This window comes from Notolepis coatsorum (genome assembly GCF_963971535.1).
Source record: "Notolepis coatsorum genome assembly, chromosome: 4".
Lineage (NCBI taxonomy): Eukaryota > Metazoa > Chordata > Actinopteri > Aulopiformes > Paralepididae > Notolepis > Notolepis coatsorum.
Window position 1 is genome coordinate 96,332,956 of NC_140168.1, and position 19,796 is coordinate 96,352,751.

At 45.7% G+C, this 19,796-nt stretch overlaps 1 protein-coding gene across 6 annotated transcripts in view; it reads right to left on the reverse strand.

Moving 5' to 3' along the window:
• pum1 (pumilio RNA-binding family member 1) overlaps positions 1-19,796 on the reverse strand; it is a 165,265-nt gene that overhangs the window by 54,663 nt on the left and 90,806 nt on the right. For all 6 annotated transcript variants that reach the window (XM_084313574.1, XM_084313570.1, XM_084313571.1 and 3 more), the window contains 4 exons: positions 16,786-16,979; positions 11,030-11,196; positions 3,948-4,212; positions 3,045-3,138 (listed from right to left, as the gene is read on the reverse strand). In XM_084313574.1, coding sequence (XP_084169700.1) covers positions 3,045-3,138; positions 3,948-4,212; positions 11,030-11,196; positions 16,786-16,979 — 720 coding nt within the window. The remainder of the gene's footprint in view (positions 1-3,044; positions 3,139-3,947; positions 4,213-11,029; positions 11,197-16,785; positions 16,980-19,796) is intronic.

Sequence of the window (19,796 nt, forward strand, 5' to 3'; positions counted from 1 at the left end):
GGCAGCGGCCGTTTGTTGAGAGAGTAGCCATTTGCACCGAGTCAAAATGGCCGCAGAGCCACGAGGGGTTTAGAACCAGGAAGTGACACGTCAACTAAAACACCATGGAGGAGGAGTAGGTCGCCACCTAGTGGCGGAGGGGGGGTAGTGCTGGGGAGTTTTCATTACCCATAGGGGAATATTTAGATATAGGCCTGTACTACCATCTAGTGGCGGAGTGGGGGAGTGATTCAATAGTCAATCTACGGTAGAAACTGAGTGGATCTATTATAATAATAATATTAGATATAGAGTTTAATTATACAAAGGATTAAATAAGAATTGCACAGAAAGATGGTGCAGTTATTTGAATGGGTTAATTATGGAATAAAGAGGGAAGTCCAGTGGGGCCTTCTCACACCTAATAAATAGGCAGAGTCTTGAGGGGACACGTCACCAGAAAGAACTGGCGCGCGCTGGGGGTCAACCGTGGGACAAACGTAGAGCGCCGAGTGGGTATCGTTTAGCTGCTGGTGTCACGCCGGAAGACAACAAAACAGGGAACAGCCCTGTAGGATTAGATATGGGTGTGGAGAAGGTGGTAGACTAATAGCAAAACAAGGGAAGTCGAGTGTACAGAAAGACTGCCGGTGTTGTGTTTCTGCTTTCAAGGGGGGAATGACACCGACAGCGATGGAGATGGCCAGGAGACAGACTGGAGGAGGAGGAAGCCGCAGGGGCCAGGCACCGCAGCCTGGTACACAGATGATCCACGACGAGAGAGAGGAGACGGCGGCGGTGGAGGAGCAGATGTGGAGAGGACAGCCAGAGACACTGAGCAGTAGCAGACCAGGGGGGACACTTTTGCCTAGGGGACCGCGCCCTGGGAGGGGGACCAGCTCAGGAAAGGAGCCGTCACTGAAAGGGGCCCTTGCCCTAGAAGATGGGACCGGCCCAAGATGGGAGGTGTACTGTAAGAGAGGGAAGGGAGCGCTCTGATTTGGACGTGGGGTACCTAGATAGGGGGGCCGAAGGGTTTTAGGTGTGTCGTCTGAAAAGTTGCAATCTGTGTTTTTCTCTGTCTCTCTCTCTCTCTCTCCTCCATGACCGTTGTTTATCCTTTCTGGTTTGGGTGTGATGCGGGTGATGGAAAACAAAAGGGAAACAGCAGACGGCGGGGCCCTCATTGTTATGAGTCTATTTTTGTGTATAATTAATTGAAAAACCAAGTAGTCTTATGATTCTGAGGGGTGATAAGAATCAAGGGGGGATTGAGAGAAAACGGTGCTTTTTCAATGTATGTGATGTATAGATTGGGGAGAGATGACCACAGCTAAAATGGTAGATCGAAATGTGCATGGAAGCAGGAGACGGTGATAGAACGGTGGTGGAACCAGTGGTTTCACAGGCACAGGCCGCGTCAGCGAGGGTTTTGTTATGAATTCCTTAGAAGAACATCTGAGATTAGAGTGTACTGTCTCCCAGGACAGGAGGGAGAGAGGTTCATCTTAATGAAACGTGAGTTTATTAGTGTTAAAGGTTATGCAGTTGTCATGACAACACGTCGCATGACAACCAGAAGGCGGGGCCGTCGTTGCGACGACGAACATCTATAAGTCGAACGGTGTTTCCGGGTGTTGAGCAAACTAAAATCTGACTGAGACTAAGAGGGAAGAAACCAGAAGAGACTCTCTCCTCTCGACGAGAGAGAGGGGGGGGGGGGGGGGGAATGGCACATCACCAGTAGCTTCGGCTACCACGAGGATGGTTTTAGGCTAACGAACAGGCCTGAACACTATTGGACTGAACAGCAAAAGGACGATAATATGAACACACCGAAAGATCATTAGAAATATACTCTTCAAGGACAATACAATCTGTTAACATCTGAGCTGAGGTTTCTGTTTAGAGAAATAAAACCATGCTTTTCCTTGTAAGGTATTTCACGTTGTCGAAGTGTCGAATTCTTACGGAGGTGGGGAAGTATTATGGTTTACGGATTGCACTAACGGGGGGGAGATAAGGATCTTATCTACCAGTATCGGAGACGTCAGGACCATTAAAAGTACACAACGCAGAGGAATTGGATGGAGAGCCAAACAGACGAAGACGTGATACTGGCCAGTTTGATCAGAATCTTACACACTGCAGACCACTGATTGGTCAGAAGAGAGACGCGTCACCCGTTAGAGCGTCCTGCAGTGTGTTACCACCAATCGGCAAGCGCGTATTAGGTTTTTACTTCCTGAATGTCAGCCATTGATCAGAGCTCACAACACGGCTAATACGTTAGCTCCCGCCGGAGTGGATTACCGTCGCTCCTCAGGAGTACTAAACGAGGCATAATGATTTTACTGCAACAAATGTTATAATAAAAGCCCTTCGTTCTATACACTTGTCTGATTGAAAACTTTATTAACAGACCGCAGAATGGGCACAACTCGGCACGCTCTGAGCAAAGAAAGGAACTGAGATATGAATTGAGTAATGCTTGCCTTGCTATGGTCCGGTAAATACGCTGATGTTATTGAACGTGTAACTATATAACGTTAATGCCACAAAACGAATGCCTTTGTAATCATAAGTAGTAACGTTATAATAATAAGAAGAAGAAAGGGTCGGGGGGGTAACCGCCGGGCGCGCTGCTACCACCCCTGCCCGCGACACCGAGTGAACGGCGCACGACCAGAGGGGAGACTTCGAATCCGTGTTTCACTTTCAATAACGAATGCGTGCTTGCCGAATCCCAAACAATATTCATGCTGCAAAGTCATCCTCTAAAGATAGACATTTAGACTAGAGGCAGGCTATATGCTATAAAGAGTAGACTAAAAAAATAAATAAAAATGGGAACGTATTGATGAAAAAATTATTTAGTGAGGTGATTTTTGGCTGGTGAAAATGCTGAGTGGCTAGTGACTTTGGAAAACCACTAGCCACAGTGGCTAGTGAGTCAAAAACATAATGTCAAGCCCTGCTTGCGCCCCCCCCCCCCCCCCCCTCTCTCGTGTCCCTCTCTCTCACACGTCTCTCTCTCACGTCCCTCACGCCTCTCTCGCTCTTACCAATGTGAGACTGCTGTGCTGCTGCCAGGGCGTACTGCTGCTGCTGCGCTGCAGTCAGCTGCTGTACGGCCAGGGCATTGTTCCTCTGGAACAGCTGCAAACAGACGGAACACGTTAGAAAACAGGTAGCACACTCCTATGCAGAGAGTTGATCAACATGGGAACAGGAAGTAAACGGTGCTTCCTTTAACACATTGACCGCCAGCAGCAGGGGGCGCTCATCCCTCTTCAGCTGCCTGCTAGCATAACATTAGCTTTCTGACCTTGTGCGGCACTAGCATCCATAATGCCTGCTAGCATAACATTAGCTTTCTGACCTTGTGCGGCACTAGCATCCATAATGCCTGCTAGCATAACATTAGCTTCCTGACCTTGTGCGGCACTAGCATCCATAATGCCTGCTAGCATAACATTAGCTTTCTGACCTTGTGCGCCACTAACTACCATAATGCCTGCTAGCATAACATTAGCTTTCTGACCTTGTGCGCCACTAGCATCCACAATGCCTGCTAGCATAACATTAGCTTTCTGACCTTATGCGCCACTAACTACCATAATGCCTGCTAGCATAACATTAGCTTTCTGACCTTGTGCGCCACTAACTACCATAATGCCTGCTAGCATAACCTTAGCTTTCTGAAGAGGATGAAGACGCATGCTTTCCATCTGTGTGTTGGCGACCCTTCTGCTATGTCTGAATAACTACATTGCTTGGAGGAAGAACGATTTAGTTATCAATACATTATTGATTATTTATTTGTGTTGCTGTTTGATTATTTTACTTCGGTGACCATTCCTCCGCTTCGCACCCAACAACGCTCATTATCAAATACCAACGGCATTTGCGGTGCCTTCCACGTCCCCAAGGCTCAGGAGCCGACTCGCTCCCCTGTGGACACACACCTGCTGCTGGCTGGCGTAGTCGAACAGCCCCACAGTGGGGGCGTTGTCCATGGGCATCTGGGAGTTGTAGTCAAACTGCAGTGGCTCCATCACAGACTCCATGGGGTCCATGGCGACGCCGCCCTGCTCCACGCCAGAGAAGTCCTCGGGGGGTTTAGGGCCCCCGCCGCCCCCGTGGGGGGCCAGGCCCTCGGGGCCCACGCCCCCCTGACCTCCCAGGAGGTCGCCCTCGGGGCCCGGGGCCTGCATGTTGCCTTGGGGACGACTGCAGGAAAGAAGAAGAGTGACAGAGGGAGGGGCTTAGTTAACCCTTTCACTACCAAATGGTTAACCCTTTCACTGCGAAAATACAGAAGGTTAACCCTTGCACTGCCACACGACAAAAGGTTAAACCTTTCACAACCATACTACAGGTTAACCCTTTCACTACCACACTACAGAAGGTTAACCTTTCACTACCCCACTACAGACTGTTAACTGTCTGTAGTGTGGTTGTAGTGAAAAGTTTAACCTTCTGTAGTGTGGTAGTGAAAGGGTTAATACAGTATCAATGTACAGTAAGCAACCGTTGTGATTGGAGAAGCAGAATTTATAGAATGATTGAACATAACGGACAAGTGTTCATTTCAATTCACCAGCAGTTGAGTCTGAGTGTTGATTTTAAAGAAATGTATATCCAAAGCGTATATTCCAATAGTAGAATGAACATCTCACTAAACGTCTTAGGCTACGGTTACACTGGTTATTCAAGTACACATTGTATCCATGGTCCACATCCAGTCTGGGGCAGGTCCCAGATCTGATCTGTGCACACGGTGGTCTGATAAGCCAGGCTACATCTGAAGCAGTCAGGCTAGCAGAATTCTGCATAGTCTGGATGGCTATGATATGCATATGAATCAAATCAAATGTATTTGCATAGCCCGAGATCACATGGAATAGCCCCCATGGGCTGTACAAGAAACATCACAAAAGATCAAAAACAAAAACCACCGTAAAATCCAAATACGCAACACTCCCAGACTTTCCCCAATGAAGATGAGGAACGACTCACAAAAATCTAGCAATAGGACGAAAAAAAAAGCCCCACAGGCGGCGTGGAGGAGAGAAGCCTCAGATGGGCTGTTCAAAGGGGATCTCCCAACAGGATGTCGGTGATAATATAGTGTTGCTGTGGATGATAGATGGAGAATAGAAATAATTGGTATGGAGGCGGCTGGGTGGCGCAGCGGACATTGCGCTCGTCACCAACGCAAAAGACACCGGGTTCGACTCCGGCTGTCGGCGTTGCCTCCGGCTTGGGCCAGCCGTCATACCGACTCATTGGCAGAGTCAGCGGGAGGGGAGTCGATGGGTGGTAATCTGGACGTTGTGGACAGCGACTCCTACAGGTCGGTTGGGGCGCCTGCACAGCAGAGACAGGAAGTAGCGGGGGTAGTGTGAGCCTCCCACACGTTACACCTGGCCAATGAGAGTCCGCGCTGGCAGGTGAAAAGATGTGACAGGCTGCCTCCTCGTGTACCGTAGGGGACACGTGATGCAAGGCTTCTATCCTCCCTACAACCCGGCCAGTGGGGGGCATAGTCGAGCAACGCTCAAGACAGGGGAGGGGAGAATTGGCACAATGGAATTGGGATGGGAGAGAAAAATAGAAAAACCGCCGACGGAGGTTTAGCATTTCCAGACTTTTACCACTATTTTAAAACGTACTCTTTAAGACCACTGATCACCTGGTTTGACTCCCAAGCATCTGTATCCTGGAGAAACTTAGAAGAAAATATAGTAGCACCACATAGACTGCAGGACATAGTATACACCATATACAGGGATTAAAGCAAAAAAAAATCTCCTGACTGAAATTTTTTTCAGGCCAAGTCATATTCTTATTTTAACCTCCACTGTATTTCTTTTTAATAGCGTTGGCGTTTTAAGGGAGCCTACTTGTTTCGGTTTCGTCGATAATCCAATGTACAGTTACCCCCCCACCCCGCCTACCCAACCCTTCCCTCCCCAACCACCTCCAATGTACAGTCCCCCCCCCCTCCACCCAACCTCCTCCAATGTACAGTTTCTTCGTCAAATGTATATGCTCTCTTTTTTAGACTCTTATTGTATCACAAACAATACTGTGTAAATCTGGTACGTCATAAATGTATAGATGTAGCAGTATTATCTATCTGTATGTCATGTATGTCATATATGTTATGATGAATTGAAAATGGGGGACCCTGATGTAAAGAGGAAAGTCTTTCTCTGGTCTGCAACCCCTTGACAATTGTGTGTATTGAGCTGTACTGTATTGTACCCATTCTGCAATCCGTTATAACAATCAATCAATATTTAACCGATTGCAGAATGGGTACAATACAGTATGGCTCAATACACACAATTGTTAAGGGGATGCAGACCAGAGAAAGACGTTTGTCTTGTTTACATCATCAGGGTCCCCCATTTTCAATTCAGTGACATTTATGACATGCATGACATTGACATCATGACATTTATGGCATAGGGACATACTACAGGTATATACATTTACATTTACATTTAGTCATTTAGCTGACGCTTTTATCCAAAGCGACTTACAAGTTCTGTGCGACAAGACAGCAAGAAGGGTATAACTCTATCAGCTGAGTAACAATGTTCATCAAAGTGTTGCGTGTTACAGTGTAGGTTAGTTTATTAGGACAAGTGCATGACATTAAGGTTAGTCGGGGTTAGATTTTTCTTTTTTTTCTTTTTTTTTAGTATATAGTACTGTTACATTTGTGACATATACGATATGCAAATATACAGTAATGTTACCCATAGATCCTGACAGAGAGAATATATACGGTGGGGAGGAGACTGACTACAGATACACCTGTGTGATGTTGCTACGGAGTTAAGCTAATAAACGTATACTCACAACCACAGCAGGGGACTCACATATTGTACTGTGAAGTAACACGACAATGACAAACGTGTTGTTTCTGTTTTTCTTTTTGACATCGTTGCGGCACACGGAACAAGTTAACTCACCACTACAGCCCCCAGTAGCGCTGCCTAGCCAGTCTCTTCAAACGTCCTCTCCTCTCGAAACTTTTTGTTAGGTGGTCCCGCTCATCCTTTTCATCTGAGAACCCCGCGGTGGGTTCTCTTTTTAGTGGCCGGCTTACTCCTTCCATTTAACAGACGCTATTAAGCTAACGTTAGCTAATCGGTATATAGCAGCGAGTGCAAGCAGCGTGGTGGCTGTGACGTTGGTAAACAAGCAGTTGACGCGTGAGGCTGCAAAAAAGGCGACCTGTCTCTCGAGTCGCTGAGTGATGATGACTGCTTGGCGCGATAGGAAAAAAAAGCCCTTTTCCATATTTGGCGCCTCTGATTGGCTCAATTTTGTTTCAATCTGTATGCATCTACAAATCATGCAAATACTTCCGTCAGACTGCGAATCAAATGGACGGATCTCCCCAATCAAATTGACGGAAATCCGTCTGGAGACGGAATGCTTTAATGCATGCATATATCTTATCTCATCTTTTTTTGTCTCTTTTATAAATAAGAAATTAAAGTTTTGTCTTAGAAAGTTAAATAACTTAATTTCACAGCGTCTGTGCATAAAGGTATGGTTTCCTTACGTGGAAAAGACATTGAAGTATAGTCTGTTGACTTTTCTGATAACTACATCACTTCATAACTCATAAATGTTCAGAGAAGCAACATTTGTGGTTGTTAGTGATACTCTGTTTACATCCAATTCAAAGTTATAGCCACATTTTCTTTCAAACTAATTCAGTCGCGGATGTCCGGATTTGGTAAAGATTCTGGCTCTCTTGGCCAGAGGTGTTTAGCAGGCTGTGATGTAGAGACAGGGGTGTTTAACAGGCTGTGACGTACAGGTGTAGAGACAGAGGTGTTTAGCAGGCTGTGTGACGTACAGGTGTAGAGACAGAGGTGTTTAGCAGGCTGTGACATAGAGACAGAGGTGTTTAGCAGGCTGTGACATAGAGACAGAGGTGTTTAACAGGCTGTGACGTACAGGCATAGATACAGAGATGTTTAGCAGGCTGTGTGACGTACAGGTGTAGAGACAGAGGTGTTTAGCAGGCTGTGTGACGTACAGGTGTAGAGACAGAGGTGTTTAGCAGACTGTGACATAGAGACAGAGGTGTTTAGCAGGCTGTGTGACGTACAGGTGTAGAGACCAGGGTTTCCGTTGTCCGGTAATTACCGTTTTTTTACCGGGAAAATCTGTTGAAGTCCGACATATTTAAATCTCTCCGGTCATAATGTCCTGTGAAAATTATTCCCTCTAAGCACAACGGTCTTCATTAGATAAACCAATAGATACAAACATTGTGTATGACAAAATAAATATGGGCTGTTTTAAATTGTGTGAATAGTTGTTGTGAGTACTCGCACTATGTTTCAATATAATCCGTTTTACCATTCATTCATTATAAACACAGACATAAGGTGTCCACCGCGCTCAGAACGTCAAATTCTATCAACACTTTTTTTTAAGCTCCGGCCAAAATGCGTGGTGACGTGTTGACCAATTTCGGAGGGGGATCCCAATGATATATCAATAAAAACGTACCGTCAGTTCATTTCCAAGTGATATGTTCACGCGCACAGCAAGTATCACCAGTTCCTGGCATTTTTAACCAGTGGAGAAAGGTAAGAGAGATTTCCCTATCGTTTTTCTTATATGAATTATTCAACCTACGTTAATAAAACATACCTGGTGATCAACTACAGTTTGCTGTGAACATTATGATGTGTGTGTAGTGTTCTGATACGAGTATTGGTGAAGCGATGTCGAGATTCATTTGGGGTGCGACGCTGCTGCAGCGCGACCTGTGGTTTGCTGATCAGAATGGTGGGCAGGAGCTGCAGCTGGATTAGCGTATCGCTGCGTTGGGAGGCGGAGATAGTCATTGGATTCGGCAAATCACGCAACGTTTAGATTTCAGTGAACCCCACACGATAATGTTGCCGTCTCTCTCTCTCTAGTCAGTAGTGCCAAATTTCTCAGTTCTTCGCTTGATATAATTAATACAAATGTCCAATATAACGGAATTCGTTAGCTCATAAAAATGTGATTATAACAGACTGCCGTTTAATGTCGGGCCGACTGCGGAAATTCGCCTATTCGATTTCAAGTCAGCAGCAGCATGAGAGTCTATCGACAGGACTTATTTTATTTGGAATATAATATATACGCAAAAGTAGCCTAGTTTTAAGTTAAAATATTATAAATCTACATGTCTTGAGGATGTCATTCTTTATATAGCCTGCCTATCAGTTGTTTTTAAGCTCAATAAACTCTGACCAGAATTTCTCCCATTTGTCCGTGAGATTGAAATCTTGCAGGACACGGAGACCGGCACCAACGGAAACCCTGGTAGAGACAGAGGTATTTAGCAGGCTGTGACGTACAGGTGTAGAGACAGAGGTATTTAGCAGACTGTGACGTACAGGTGTAGAGACAGAGTAGAGCCATATGAAATCCGTTTTATTTTTTCCCAAATTCCATAATTTTCTTTTCCAAATTCAGTTTTTTCCGTTTTAATATTTCTGAATTCTGTATTTTGCTTTGTATGCTCATTTTACCATCAGAAATAGTGTTTAATAAGTGGGAATGAATAAATGTCCACAATTTAATAAGATATAACAGTCCATTTAATGTTTTTAAGTGCTGCAACTCAGAAATACAGTTCAATTTTACACAATATTTTTCAAATAATATTGTGACAAAATAAAAACACACATTTCAAGTGTAAACAAACAATAGATACAGCTAGCTACTAATGACATTATCACAATGTAAGTAGCCTAGCTATATCTATTCTATTGTGATGAAATATAGTAATGCATAATTTAGGCACCTTTAGTTTAGTTTATAAAGGACAGTGTGTACTACTGACAATCATTTGCATTAAACAATAGATGGGTGCACCAGATTTAGCAAGAAGCTATACTTTCTAGTCCTGTGTACTTTATGTACTGCAACGTTACATAGCTATTTCATCACAATAGTGTCAGTGATTAGCCTCGCCCTCTAGCTGTATCTATTGTGATCACCAGGGATCATCGTTAGAGAGCTGGTGTGTATGGGGCTGCGGCACTGCAGATATACCCTACTCTGTTTTGAAGCACAGTGTTTTCCCGTGTTCCTGACATGGCTTTTGGAGAGTGATCTTCGCACGTGTTTTGCGAGTCCAGTCCACGGCATGTTGACAGAATTTGCTAAACACCTTATCGCCGGTCATATACAAGTCATTAGGATACTGCGCTGCTCTGAATTTAGGGCTTAGTGTGGAATTTCTTCTGACGTTAACATTAACACCGAAGCAGCTAGACGCTTGGACATTGCTGTGTGTTGTGTGTAACGCGCTGTAGCGTCCCCGGTCATGTTCGCGTTGCACCAAACGTTCCATGTTCTCCCGAACACGGAATTTCAGTCCAGATTAGGGCAAATTCTGCAGTATTCCACGTTTACAGCCGATTCCATTTTTATTGCTCAATTCCGCGATTCCGTGAACGCGGATTTCATATGGCTCTAACAGAGGTGTTTAGCAGGCTGTGACGTACAGGCATAGAGACAGAGGTGTTTAGCAGGCTGTGTGACGTACAGGTGTAGAGACAGAGGTGTTTAGCAGGCTGTGTGACGTACAGGTGTAGAGACAGAGGTGTTTAGCAGGCTGTGTGACGTACAGGAGTAGAGACAGAGGTGTTTAGCAGGCTGTGACGTACAGGAGTAGAGACAGAGGTGTTTAGCAGGCTGTGACGTACAGGAGTAGAGACAGAGGTGTTTAGCAGGCTGTGACGTACAGGAGTAGAGACAGAGGTGTTTAGCAGGCTGTGACGTACAGGAGTAGAGACAGAGGTGTTTAGCAGGCTGTGACGTACAGGAGTAGAGACAGAGGTGTTTAGCAGGCTGTGACGTACAGGAGTAGAGACAGAGGTGTTTAGCAGGCTGTGACGTACAGGAGTAGAGACAGAGGTGTTTAGCAGACTGTGACGTACAGGAGTAGAGACAGAGGTGTTTAGCAGGCTGTGATGTACAGGCAGCTCTGAGTAGGAGTGTGTCTTACCCAAACTCTTTAACATCCACGTCGAGGCCGTTCTGAAGCCCATTGGGGTTGATAACGTCGTTGATGATGTCGCCCTCGACCTCCGTCAATTCCTTCATCTTCTCTCCTTCAAACACCGCCTTCGGTTTCTCCCGCTTCTCCTCCTCCACCTCTCCATCCCGCGGCCCCTGTGGAGGAGAAGGAGGCCGGGGGGGGGGGGGGGGACTTAAAGGGCCAGTTCACCCAAAAATAAAACATGAGGTGGATACAGATCTTTTTGATGCGATTTGCTTAGTTTTGGAGATATCTGCCATCGATCCAATAATAATGGAGCTGAATGGCACTTGGCTTTGTGGCTCAAAGCACCAAAAAGATACTTTTGAGAAACGTTTCTGTCTCTTATGAGTTACTCAGGATAATAGACAGACCTTGTTGTGAACAGTCATGTAGGAACTACCCAAGTACACCCACATTCATCATTATACCTGAATGGTAATATTAATGCTTACTATGGGCTAATAGTAGTGCTTAGTGTCATACTACAGTGTATTACAGAATCTATATATATACTTCCAATGACCTGAGAATTGTCCAAATAATCTTTCCCAAATTTCCCAGGAAGCCAGGAGGGACGGAGAGGAATATAGAGACGCAGAGAGACAGACAGACTGAGATAAACAGATAAACAGGAGATATAATAAGATGAGTCACAAGGACATGGAGATGCTCCACTGCTTCAAATGAGAGGAGAGGGAGAGAGGGAGAGAGGGAGGGAGAGAGAGGGAGAAAGGGAGAGAGAGAGAGAGACAGAGACACAGAGAGAGGAGAGAAGAGACAGAGGAGAGAGAGAGAGAGAGGGAGACAGAGAGAGAAGAGACAGAGGAGAGAGAGAGAGAGAGAAGAGAGGGAGACAGAGAGAGAAAGATAGAGACAGAGAGAGACAGAGACAGAGACAGAGAGAGAGAGAGAGAGAGAGAGAGAGAGAGAGAGAGAGAGAGTGAGAGAGAGAGAGAGAGGTGCAGGGGGGGCTGAGAGGAAGAGAGAGAGAGAGACAGATAAGAGAAAGAAAGACAGCTTACGAGAAGACGCACACTGAGCGGCATAAATAACGAGGTGGAGACGCCATTAACATCAGACAGAATGGTAGTAATTAAGGGTGACGGACATATTAATGACCGGGGAGATTGATGGAGACAGGTAGAGGACAGAGGTGGAGACAGAGATGGAGACAGATAGAGGACAGAGGTGGAGACCGAGATGGAGACAGAGATGGAGACAGATAGAGGACAGAGGTGGAGACAGATAGGAGACAGAGATGGAGACCGAGATGGAGACCGAGATGGAGACAGAAAGAGGACAGGGATGGAGACAGAGATGGAGACTGAGATGGAGACAGAGATGGAGACCGAGATGGAGACCGAGATGGAGACCGAGATGGAGACCGAGATGGAGACCGAGAGTGGAGACAGAGACCGAGATGGAGACCGAGATGGAGACCGAGAGTGGAGACAAAAAGAGGACAGGGATGGAGACAGAGATGGAGACTGAGATGGAGACCGAGATGGAGACAGAGATGGAGACAGATAGAGGACAGAGGTGGAGACAGAGATGGAGACAGATAGAGGACAGAGGTGGAGACAGATAGGAGACAGAGATGGAGACAGAGATGGAGACAGAGATGGAGACAGAGATGGAGACTGAGATGGAGACAGAGACAGAGATGGAGACCGAGATGGAGACAGAAAGAGGACAGGGATGGAGACAGAGATGGAGACTGAGATGGAGACAGAGATGGAGACTGAGATGGAGACAGAGATGGAGACTGAGATGGAGACAGAGATGGAGACTGAGATGGAGACAGAGACAGAGATGGAGACCGAGATGGAGACAGAGACAGAGATGGAGACCGAGATGGAGACAGAAAGAGGACAGGGATGGAGACAGAGATGGAGACAGAGATGGAGACTGAGATGGAGACAGAGATGGAGACAGAGATGGAGACAGAGATGGAGACTGAGATGGAGACAGAGATGGAGACTGAGATGGAGAGATGAGAGAGAAAGAGGGGTGGAGAGATGACAGAGAGAGAGGAAGAGGGTGGAGAGATGACAGGGAGAGAGGAAGAGGGTGGAGAGATGACGGAGAGAGAGGAAGAGGGTGGAGAGATGACAGAGAGAGAGGAAGAGGGTGGAGAGATGACAGAGAGAGAGGAAAAGGGTGGAGAGATGACGGAGAGAGAGGAAGAGGGTGGAGAGATGACAGAGAGAGAGAGGAAGAGGGTGGAGAGATGACAGAGAGAGAGGAAGAGGGTGGAGAGATGACAGAGAGAGAGGAAGAGGGTGGAGAGATGACAGAGAGAGAGGAAGAGGGTGGAGAGATGACAGAGAGAGAGGAAGAGGGTGGAGAGATGACAGAGAGAGAGAGGAAGAGGGTGGAGAGATGACAGAGAGAGAGGAAGAGGGTGGAGAGATGACAGAGAGAGAGGAAGAGGGTGGAGAGATGACAGAGAGAGAGGAAGAGGGTGGAGAGATGACAGAGAGAGAAAGAGGAAGAAGGTGGAGAGATGACAGAGAGAGAAAGAGGAAGAAGGTGGAGAGATGACAGAGAGAGAAAGAGGGATGGAGAGAAGACAGAGAAAGAAAGAGGGATGGAGAGAAGACAGAGAGAGAAAGAGGAAGAGGGGTGGAGAGATGACAGAGAAAGAGAAAGAGGGATGGAGAGAAGACAGAGAGAGAGGAAGAGGGATGGAGAGAAGACAGAGAGAGAAAGAGGAAGAGGGGTGGAGAGATGACAGAGAGAGAAAGAGGGTGGAGAGATGACAGAGAGAGAGGAAGAGGGGTGGAGAGATGACAGAGAGAGAGAGGAAGAAGGTGGAGAGATGACAGAGAAAGAGGAAGAGGGTGGAGATGACAGAGAGAGAAAGAGGAAGAGGGGTGGAGAGATGACAGAGAGAGAAAGAGGGATGGAGAGAAGACAGAGAGAGAAAGAGGAAGAGGGGTGGAGAGATGACAGAGAGAGAAAGAGGGATGGAGAGAAGACAGAGAGAGAAAGAGGAAGAGGGGTGGAGAGATGACAGAGAAAGAGAAAGAGGGATGGAGAGATGACAGAGAGAAAGAGGAAGAAGGGTGGAGAGAGGACAGAGCGAGAGAAAGAGGGATGGAGATGACAGAGGGAGAAAGAGGGATGGAGAGAGGACAGAGAGAGAGAAAGAGGGGTGGAGAGAGGACAGACAAATGGAGACAAGAGACAGATTTGAAGGCAGATCCGACAGACCGATCAAACACAGAAAGACAAACTGATAGATGGGACAAATAAACAGACAGGTTAACAGACAGACAAGTGGATAAACATACAGATAGACAGGTTGATAAGACAGTCAGACAGACAGGTAGGACAGGTGGATAGACAGACAGGTGGACAGACAGACAGGTGGATAGACAGACAGGTGGACAGACAGACAGGTGGATAGACAGACAGGTGGATAAACAGACAGGTGGATAGACAGACAGGTGGACAGACAGACAGGTGGATAGACAGACAGGTGGATAGACAGACAGGTGGATAAACAGACAGGTGGATAGACAGACAGGTGGATAGACAGACAGGTGGATAAACAGACAGGTGGATAGACAGACAGGTGGATAAACAGACAGGTGTACAGACGGGTGGATAAACAGACAGGTGGATAAACAGACAGGTGTACAGACAGGTGGACAGACAGACAGGTGTACAGACAGGTGGACAGACAGACAGGTGTGTTGTAACTTAATAGGCCAGGTTAATGATTATGAGTTATATTACATATATGTTAATATCGATTATTGTTTACCTTTGAAAGAAGAAGTGGAAGTGGAAGAGTGTTTGTTTATTCTAGTCAGAGATACTATTATTTACATTAGTCACCACGTTAGTAGAAATACAAGTCCCAGGATGCATTGCACCTGCTACCAGCTGCGTCCTTTTAGGTGATTGACAAGAGAGCGTTTTATGAATGAACCTGATGAGGACTCAACTGTAATGTAACGTGCGCTGAAGATTCTATATAAAGTACAACCTATTGGAACCCCACGTATTGGACAATCTATTCTTTTGGAACGTAGTTATTCTACAAGGTGGATAGACAGACAGGTGGATACAGACAGGTGGATAAACAGACAGGTGGACAGACAGACAGGTGGACAGACAGGTGGACAGACAGACAGGTGGATAAACAGACAGGTGGACAGACAGACAGGTGGATAAACAGACAGGTGGACAGACAGGTGGACAGACAGACAGGTGGATAGACAGGTGGACAGACAGACAGGTGGATAGACAGACAGGTGGATAAACAGACAGGTGGATAAACAGACAGGTGGACAGACAGACAGGTGGATAAACAGACAGGTGGACAGACAGGTGGATAGACAGACAGGTGGATAAACAGACAGGTGGACAGACAGGTGGATAGACAGACAGGTGGATAAACAGACAGGTGGATAAACAGACAGGTGGACAGACAGGTGGATAGACAGACAGGTGGACAGACAGACAGGTGGATAAACAGACAGGTGGACAGACAGGTGGATAGACAGACAGGTGGATAAACAGACAGGTGGACAGATAGACAGGTGGACAGACAGACAGGTGGATAGACAGACATGTGGACAGACAGACAGGTGGACAGACAGACAGGTGGACAGACAGACAGGTGGATAGACAGACATGTGGACAGACAGACAGGTGGATAGACAGACAGGTGGATAAACAGACATGTGGACAGACAGGTGGATAAACATACAGGTGGACAGACAGACAGGTGGATAAACAGACAGGTGGATAGACAGACAGGTGGATAGACAGACAGGTGGACAGACAGGTGGATAGACAGACAGGTGGATAGACAGACAGGTGGATAGACAGACAGGTGGATAGACAGACAGGTGGACAGACAGACAGACAGGTGGATATACAGGTGGGTGGACAGAGAGGTGGACAGACAGACAGGTGGATAGACAGACAGGTGGATAGACAGACAGGTGGACAGACAGGTGGATAAACAGACAGGTGGATAGACAGACAGGTGGATAGACAGACAGGTGGATAGACAGACAGGTGGATAGACAGACAGGTGGATAGACAGACAGGTGGATAGACAGACAGGTGGATAAACAGACAGGTGGATAGACAGACTGGTGGATAGACAGACAGGTGGATAGACAGACAGGTGGATAGACAGACAGGTGGATAAACAGACAGGTGGATAGACAGACTGGTGGATAGACAGACAGGTGGATAGACAGACAGGTGGATAGACAGACAGGTGGACAGACAGACAGACAGACAGGTGGATATACAGGTGGACAGACAGACAGGTGGACAGACAGGTGGATAGACAGACAGGTGGACAGACAGGTGGATAAACAGACAGGTGGACAGACAGGTGGATAGACAGACAGGTGGATAAACAGACAGGTGGATAAACAGACAGGTGGATAAACAGACAGGTGGACAGACAGACAGGTGGACAGACAGACAGGTGGATATACAGACAGGTGGACAGACAGACAGGTGGACAGACAGACAGGTGGACAGACAGACAGGTGGATAGACAGACAGGTGGATAGACAGACAGGTGGATATACAGACAGGTGGATAGACAGACAGGTGGACAGACAGACAGGTGGATAGACAGACAGGTGGACAGACAGACAGACAGGTGGACAGACAGACAGGTGGATAGACAGACAGGTGGACAGACAGACAGACAGACAGGTGGACAGACAGACAGGACTCACATAGGGGCCCTTGCGGAGACAGGAGTCCAGCTTCTCGGCTGGGGACGAGGAGAGCACGTACTCCACCATGCTGACACCCAGCCCGCCGCTCTCTGACCTCGGTGACATCACAGAGCCCACGCCCACCTCCCCGCCGCCATGGAAACCCTGCCCCGGTCGACGGGACACCATGATTGGCTGAGACACTGAATGATCTGGGGTTGGAAGAGAAAAGGAAAACGAGGAGTTGAAAACACACTAGGCCCCAATACTTCAGAAGAAAACGTGGCTTATCTGCATGTTGTTAGGGAAAGTCCCAAAGTACTTAAAAATAAAAGTATAAACAACAGTGTCATTAGCTTGCCCTTCAAAATAAGAGTATAAATAACAGTGTCATTAGCTTGCCCTTCAAAATAAGAGTATAAATAACAGTGTCATTAGCTTGCCCTTCAAAATAAGAGTATAAATAACAGTGTCATTAGCTTGCCCTTCAAAATAAGAGTATAAATAACAGTGTCATTAGCTTGCCCTTCAAAATAAGAGTATAAATAACGCAACTGCCCGACTATTCAAAATCAGACATTGATGGACAGACAATAAAATAAAAAGGTGGAATAAAATATTAACTAAATTAAGAAGGAAGCACAATAGAATTAGAATTATGAAAAAAAAATAGGCCAGGGCTGTACAACTGTAAAATAAAGAGGTGGAATCAAATACAATGATATAAACAAAATTATATATAAGCACAATATAATATAGGTATAATTATAAGTATATAAAAAAAGAGATGTAAGATTATAGGCCAGGGCTGTACACTGTGGTCAAGTATATACACTAATACTATTAAAAAAACAGTGGGCTGTGCAATTGGGCAGTTATGTGCAAAAAGTATGAACAGCGAAGTATGAACAAGTATGTTTTGATTGTATATACAAGTATATAGTCCAGTATGGTGTGTTAATGTGACACAGTGGGGGGGGGGGGGGGGGGGGGCGTCAGTGAGGGTCCCGAGCCTTGTTGATGAGGCTCACTCCAGAGGGGAACAAACTGTTCTTGTGTGGTGAGGTTTTGGTCCTGATGTGGATGGGACACGGAGACCATCTCATGTTACGAAGAGGCGACCAGGGCTGGGTATAGGTCAAAGTCTAGAACAACTACACCAAGCAGAACCGCACAGATTTTGGGCAAATCCTGTGGCAAGTCTCACATTTCCTCCCAAGCGCAGCTCCGGCAGCCCAACAACAACAGCGTGCTATATTACGTTAGAGTGCGCATTTTGAGACCAGGAAATAAGTCCCTGCCTGTTTTTCCCCGCAACGCTTCCAATGCATCTTACATGCTTTGCATCCTCACCAAAACTAACTAGTTAGCTGCTACCGGTAACTAAACTAAGCTAACCCGGCTCAGAGGCAGAGAAAACAGTGAGGAAAGGGAGGGGGCGGGGGAGCCTCAGCCTCTCTCTGTCCCTCTCTCTACGTCAATGATTTTAAGTAGGTGAGGTCAAAGGAGTTTGATAGTATTTACTGAGGATGGCCAGATAATGTTGATATTTAAACATAACAAATATAATACATAATAAATGTATACATGATCATGCAACATAAAAAAAAATTAGGAACTGTTTGGGAGAGGGAGGTAGGGAGGGGTTTTAGGTTGTGTGTTGTGAGTTCCAAAAAAATTTAAACTTCGTTATTTCAAGTTTAAAGCTCAATATATCAAAACGTGGCACTTTACAGTGAACAGGAGGTCTATTTGTATTAAAAACAGATTGTTTTTCATTTAAATGTCTGGAAGAGCCAAATTTAAAAACAACTACACCAAGCAGAACCGCACCGATTTTGGGCATCGACATCAGGGATCGAAAGGTATCGAAAAAGAAAGCCTCAAAAAGCTTGGATTCTTCTTACTATGGGCATTTGTAATCTGAAGAAACCAATTGAGCATAGTCCGATTTTATTTGGAAAAGCAAATACAATAATAAAAAATAAAAAGGTTAAACTGTCACATTTTAAATGACTTCAAACCGCAAACTTAAAATGCAGCTTTCGATTCAATAACTCAAGAAAATAAAACCGCTTTCCCGACACAATATGCCGTTTAATGGGGGCTTACACCGTGTTCTAATAACAGCATGAGTATGAGTTCATACGTCTACACTACCAGTCTATAGGTTTAATAACAGCATGAGTATGAGTTCATACGTCCACACTACCAGTCTATAGGTTTAATAACAGTATGAGTATGAGTTCATACGTCCACACTACCAGTCTATAGGTTTAATAACAGTATGAGTATGAGTTCATACGTCCACACTACCAGTCTATAGGTTTAATAACAGCCCGTTAAAAAGAGCGTCTGGGTGTTTTACATCCTGCTTACAGCAGCATCTCATCCACTACAACAGCGCAGCTTGCGTCAGTGACCATAAAAGCAAGGTGTGGGATATAATGGGATCGTTGAGAATTACTGGTTATATTATCCTCATCTCATCACGTCTACATGGTCAGCTATCACACGGAAGGATATTGTTGATATTATGCTGAATCACACAGTCAATCTAACAACAGTCTGCCAGAAGAGATGAGGAGGTGCAGCTCAGTTGAGACATTCAAAGCTCACCTGAAAGGACAGTTGCTAGCTGGTCAAACCCGTTCCCACATTCAGTAGACAGGGTTCCCTTCCCACAGACATTGCAAATTGAAATTGAAGGACTTAAGTACTTTTCCAAGCACTATTTTTATTTTATTTTAAAAAGGGCATTTAAAAAGGATACAATTCACTTTTAAATGCTGTTTTTTATAGAAAAAGATTCTGATCCAATAATATGTCTTAAACCCAATTTCCGACAATTGGTCACACTTTAAATTTGTATTTCTTGATTCAGAAGAATTTTATCATGGATGAACAAAACTTTCAATGCGAATGGTTGATTTGAATTTCAAGGACTTTTTAAGCACCTTGTTAAAAAAATTGCTGAATTCCAGGCCTGTGCCAGTGGGGTGAGTGACAGTGGAATGGTCTCCTGAAGT